The sequence below is a fragment of the Anser anser genome (assembly GCF_964211835.1).
Source record: "Anser anser genome assembly, contig: HAP1_SCAFFOLD_535, whole genome shotgun sequence".
Classification (NCBI taxonomy): Eukaryota; Metazoa; Chordata; class Aves; order Anseriformes; family Anatidae; genus Anser; species Anser anser.
In genome coordinates, this window is record NW_028153725.1 from 29682 (window position 1) to 35858 (window position 6177).

General features: G+C 38.9%; 1 protein-coding gene across 1 annotated transcript; it reads left to right on the top strand.

Moving 5' to 3' along the window:
- Positions 1-758: 758 nt before the first annotated feature.
- Positions 759-5594, top strand: LOC310890966 (adhesion G-protein coupled receptor V1-like). The gene is made up of 3 exons (XM_083853280.1): positions 759-819; positions 2143-2282; positions 4670-5594. The coding sequence occupies exons 1-3, from the start codon at positions 786-788 to the stop codon at positions 5324-5326; spliced, it is 831 nt and encodes a 276-aa protein (XP_083709406.1). The 5' UTR covers positions 759-785; the 3' UTR covers positions 5327-5594.
- The last annotated feature ends 583 nt before the right edge of the window (positions 5595-6177 follow it).

The following is a 6177-nucleotide window of genomic DNA, read 5'->3' on the forward strand; positions in this document are numbered from 1 at the left end:
TTTCCTTGAATTAATCCAGCTCTCTGCTATGATTGTATGTGTCTATGGTGCAACATGGTCTCAGTGATTCTTTTGGTAAAGTCTTGAGACTTTTCACGTATTTTGTCTTTTTGGTTGAATAGTTGTTTTGTTAAAAGGAGTCAAACTTTTCTCTTTCAAATTGTTGTGACAGAAAATTTACAACTAACTTTAGTAATCCAGTAACTATATAGCCTTTTTAAAATGAGCCTTCTTTTTGGCCTTTCCAACACAAACACAAAGCTTATGAAGCCCCCATTAGTTAAGTTTTCTGCAGATTTTCCCAACATTTTCACTTTGTGAGAAAATATTAGAATAAGGAGCTTGAGGGACTTTATCGTCTCCCCTACCTTTTTTTTTTTTTTTTTTTTCAATTTAGATTCCTCCATGACAAGCCTCAGTTAGGAGTGAGAAAGGGGAAATACAAAATGGGGACACAAAGAGGGAAAGAGAGGAAAGATAAACTATGTGTATGTGTTTTCTTTCATTCTGACTTCCCATTGCTATTTCCAATGTCATAAATTAAGTAAGAGGTGGCATATGTAAATATTTCAGTCTTTATTAGAACTCCTGTACACTTTCAGAAGCAAAGTTGATACCTTCCTAGAGTGCTTCCCTCTTTTTTTCCTGTTGTCCAGAATAGTTTAAATTTCTCTTTGCTTGCGCTCTGATTTATAAATGTATATATGTGTATATATCTGTATGTCTGTCATCTTAAAGTTGCTGAGCTCTTTAGAAATGATGGCAGTGGTAGTGGTGATGGGAACATGGATTTCTTCCTTCCAACTGTCCATCAGCATGGTAAGCATTTTGGATTAATCTTTATTTCTTTATGCTAACTGTAATATCCCTCATGAACTACACTACTGACACAGTTTATCATAGTGTTATTTTGCTTGTGGTTTGAGATATATCATAGAGTCCTGTCAAAACATTCTTTCCCATTTTAAAAAAGGCTTAATTTCAACAACAGTCAATACTAACCGTAATACAGAAAATAACAGCTTCTCTATCTTCAAAGCTGTATTTTTATAGAACACAATGTAGTTATTCCAGAAGTAGTTAGAAAAATTAGCTTTGTTTGTAAATTTTGTAAAATTTTCTGGAGAGCAAAGAGGAGAGAAACTTTTTAAATTTAAGGTAATTTAAAAATTACCTGACTGTGTGTTTTGATACTTTCTTTTGCCACTTGCTTTATGCTTTGATCTCTGCATCTCAAAAATACTCTTAATAAAAAGTGGTGTTAGCTCTTTTTTTTCTAAAAGAATGCTTTGATTATTTTTCATTTTTGAAGTCTATTTTTGTCACAACATACAGAAAACAAAGATAATTTAATCTTGAGAAAATTAAAAACATACAATATGCAGAAATAAGATGAAAACAAAAGCACCTACTATGAGGGAAACGCTAATGATGGCGGATTTTGAATTAAACCCTAGAGACCTGAAAATATTGTGTTAGCACCCATTATCGAAATCAAATAATTTATTCCACAGTGACAGCCTGATTTTCTGTTTTATTTGAAAATACAAAGGAGTTCAGTTTGAACCTGAGAGTAAGTCTGTGGTTTAACCACTTTTTGGAACTTCCTGGGAAGTGTTGTTTCCTCTTCTGTGTTTCCAGATTTTTTTTAAAATGCCAGGCTCTTTCTCTTTCTAAGCAGCAAGTTATCTCACACAAGATGATCATTACAGTAGTAGAATTTCCTGGACTAGCTTTTTCTTTGTTCCAGCTTCAGTTAAAATAGTACCTGCTTTTGTCCTGTCTGCACTGCTTACACTGTGTTTTACCACGTAACTCTCCCCTACCCTAAATTCTAGTTCATTTTCCTTAATTAGACAAGTAATTTTATTTTTGATCCTCTCTTAAAATATTTGCATTTTATATGTTGCTTTGGAGTGTTGTTCCATAGAAGGGCTGCCAGGACTGCATTATTGAAAGTGAGTTCCTTATCCATGTGGATAATTATTCCACATTTAAAACAAAAAAAAAACACACCACAAAATGCAAAACAGCAGAAATATTCCAGTTATGCTTTTCTGTGTGCTTTTTGTAACAAACTTCCTTAGCTTTTAAGAAAAGATGGTATAAAAAAATAACTCATTTTGGCACTTGCACTTACAGCCAGCTTGGGAATTGCATCCCACATCGTTGTGACTATTGAGGCTTCTGATGATGCTCATGGCGTCTTTGAGTTCAGTACTGAGTCACTCTCGGTAAATGGAACTGAGCCTGAAGATGGAGATAGCAATATTATGTTGCAGGTTAGAAAGTTTTGGGTCTCATATTGCTATGCAATCCTCTTTTATGTCTATTTTACAGAGCATTCTGCAATATTTTTATAATAGGTCTACAGCATTTTAACTTAACTTTATCATGTACATTTGTCTTGACATTTTATACTTCACTTTCTAAAGTGTATCTTTCAGCTTAAAACTAAAATGTTTTATATAAGTTTAAATTTACTTCTACTTGTTTACATTTGAGGTATGAATATTTTAAAGTAAGTGCTGATGACACAACAAATACAGCAAAGCTAAGATGATAAAGATTACACTGTTTTTAAAATTAGTTTATTTTTAACTCATCATGTCAATGACTTTGCACTGTATATAATGGAGGGGCTGGATTGTGTGCAGCTTGCAGTTGGCAATGACATGCTTAAGATCCTCCGGGTAAGGATTAAGGGACATGGAAATAAGTTATAACAATAAGATGAAGTTGTTGTGGGAGTCTGCTATAGACCACCCAGCCAGGAGGACAACATTGCCAAATTATTCTATAATGAACTAAGGGATATCTCTAGGTCATCTGCCCTTGTCCCTGTGGGTGACTTCAACTTCCCAGATGTTAGCTGGGAATACCATACAGCCAATACAAACAGGTACTGGAAATTCCTGAGGCACGTTAACAATAACTTGTTGGTACAGTTACTCTGGAAGCTGACTAAGAAAGGTGCCCTCCAGATTTGTTGCTTGTAAACAGTGAGGGTCTTGTGGGTGAAGTGGTGATTGGAGGCTGTCCTGGCCATAGTGACCATGAGATGGCTGAGTTTAAAATCTTTGGTAATAGGAGGAAAACTGCCAGCAAAAGTTCAGCCCTAGCTATGGAGACAGCAGACTTCAGACTACTCAGTGAACTAGTTTGTGAGGTCCCCTTGGAACCTGCTTTTGAAGGTATTGGAGTCCATCAGTGCTGGTTAGTTAAGTAACACCTCTTAAGAGCACAGGAACAGGCAATTCCAAAGAGTCAGAAGTTGAGCAAGCTGGGCAGAAGGCCAGCTTGGCTGAGCAGGGATCTTATTCTAGAATTTAGGCGAAAAAGGAAAATCTGTGGGCATTGGAAGCAAGGTCAGTTGAACAAGGACTACAGAGGTGATGTTCACTCAGAGTTGAAGCTGGCCAGTACTGTGGGGACAACAAAAAGTGCTTTTTTTAAAGTATGCTAACAGCAAAAGGAGGAGCAGAGAAAACATTGATCCATTACTTGTTGAGGTTGGTAACCTCACAAATAAGTACGCCAATAAAGCAGAGGTTAATGCCTTCTTTGCCTCTGTCTTTAACACCAATGATGGGCTCGGGGACACCCAAAGCTCTGAATTTCAGGACTGTGATGATGATAAACTCCCAGCCAACTTTGAACTTGTGCAGGATTTGCTGCTCCAGCTGGATGCATATAAGTCTATGGGGTCCAGTGGGATTAATCCCAAAGTACAGAAAGAGCTGGCTGATGTCATTGCAAGACCTCTCTCAATAATTTTTCAATAGTCTTGGAGTCTGGAGAGGTCACAGTTGACTGGAATTAAGTTAAACGAGGAAGTGCTGGATTCTGCACCTGGCAAGGGGCAATGCTGGCTGTACGGACAGGCCTGGGGACAAGAGGCTGAAGAGCAGCCCCATGGAAAGGGATCTGGGGGTTTTGCTTGACAGCAAGAGAAATATGAACCAGCAGTGTGCCTTAGCAGCCAAAATGGTCAACTGTGTTCTGGAGCATAAGGCACAGCAATGCTGGATGGTCAAGGGAAGGGATTGTCCTGCTCTGCTCTGTGCTGGCGAAGCCTCACCTCTAGCACTGTGTGTGCTACAATATATGAAGGACATAAACTATTAGAGAGCATCCAAAGGAGGGCTACTATGGTGGTGAAGGGTCTAGAGGGCAAGAAGTATGAGGAGCGGCTGAGGTCCCTGGGTTTGTTCAGCCCAGAGCAGAGCAGGCCGAGGGGAGGTCTCATGGCGGCCTGCAGCTCCCTCACGAGGGGAGCGGAGGGGCAGGCGCTGAGCTCTGCTCTCTGGGGACAGCGACAGGACCCGAGGGAACGGCATGGGGCTGGGACAGGGGAGGGTCAGGCTGGGGGTTAGGGAAAGGTTCTGCACCCAGAGGTGGTCGGGCACTGGGACAGGCTCCCCAGGGACATGGTCACAGCACTGAGCTGCCAGAGTTCAAGAAGCATTTGGACTACTCTGTCAGACATGCGATTTGATTTTGGGTGGTCCTGTGTGGAGTCAGGTGTTGGACCTGATAATCCCTGTGGATCTTTTGTAACTCAGGATATTCTGTGATTCTGTGACTTTGCTGTATGCCATTTTACACTTTTATGTTCTTCTTTCTTATAGTACAAAGAAATACATAAATCTTTGTGTTTTCCACTTAGGTTGTGAGAACTCATGGGGCCCTGTCTGAGGTGACTCTGTATTGGGTCATAGTCTGTGATCTTACAGAAGACCTGGTCTCTGCATATGGGAATGTAACATTTGATGTTGGCCAAGTGAGAGCAAATATTACCATACAAGTTTCTCCTGACAACGTGCCTGAACTGGATCAGGTGTTTTCAGTTTTGATCATCAATGTGTCCGGTGGTCGTCTTGGAAATCACACTAATGCAACATTAACAGTTTTAGCTAATGATGATCCATATGGACTGTTCATCTTTTCTGAGAGAAACAGACCAATAAAAGTTGAGGAAGAAACAAAAAATATCTCCCTGACAATAGTAAGGCTTGGTGGTCTTCTTGGTACAGTAGTGGTTACATACAGAACTTTAGGTGATGATGAAAAGTCACCCTTTCTTCCACCTGATGTTGTTAGAGCAATACAAGGAGAAGATTATATACCCATTACTGGTTATGTGATCTTCGCAGCCAATGAAAGCGAAGCCACAATATCTTTGCCTATTTTGGATGATTATGATCCTGAGAGGTCAGAATCTGTTTTTGTGGAGCTAAACAATACTGTTTTGATCGACAAAGTACAGGATCGGCCAAGTAAGTGTCTTTCATATGTAAACCCAAAGCTTAAATATGTAGGCTAATATTTATATTTAATAGGATAAAATGCAGCAATTGAAATTACAGTAAAATTTTACCTCTGCCTAACTCTGTATAGTTAAGAATCCTGTAAGTTATATGTCAGAGTATCTCACATTAAGTATGAAGATTCTGTGTGTCAGCATATATTTCCTTTACCACAAAATTTTGTCAGGGGTGGACATTTCTTTCTCCCTTCTGCATCTGCTTTATCCCAGGTGTTTTAGGCCAACTGTATTACTGTATTGGTTTTGTGTGCTAATACCTGCTCACCTGTTGTTTCTGTAAAGCACAATGATAGGAAATAAGCTAGTTGCACTTACTGAAAGCGAAAAAAGCCTTTTAAACATTAAGTGGTGTAGAATTGCAGCTTCATGCTGGCTTTTTAGCGTAGAGGATGTTTGCCCGATCAGATAAATTCAGGTCATTACAGCCTTATTTATGCTTAAGAGCTTCTTGGCATGCCTAATTTCCCTTCCCTCTCCCCCATGACTCTCCCACATTAATCTTGATTTTTAAGGGAAACACTACAAAAAATTCTACTGGGAAACTGAAAGGTTACTTATAGTTCATCATTGCTAGTGTAAAATTCTATTGTCCTATGGACAAATAAATAAGTAATTTTGCTAGTACCTCACCTCTTCAAAGAACTGGTGTTTTGTATGCTCCACAGCAGGGTAGAATAATAAGTTAGTAAGAATGTGGATTTTCTGACATAATATAATTCAAACATCAAAAATATGCTTGTGCAGTTTGTAGTTATATTTTGTCCAAATCTAAAATGAAAATTTTATTGAAAGCTAGTAGTGGCCATCCACTAAACTCAGGTGTATGTATATGAACAGTATAGCCATAT

Bases quoted from the DNA above. Each gene is read 5' to 3' on its own strand.
- LOC310890966 (XM_083853280.1), top strand. From the start codon at position 786: ATGGATTTCTTCCTTCCAACTGTCCATCAGCATG. The intron at 820-2,142 runs GTAAGCATTTTG...TTGCACTTACAG, and splicing joins TCCAACTGTCCATCAGCATG to CCAGCTTGGGAATTGCATCC. The intron at 2,283-4,669 runs GTTAGAAAGTTT...TTTTCCACTTAG, and splicing joins ATAGCAATATTATGTTGCAG to GTTGTGAGAACTCATGGGGC.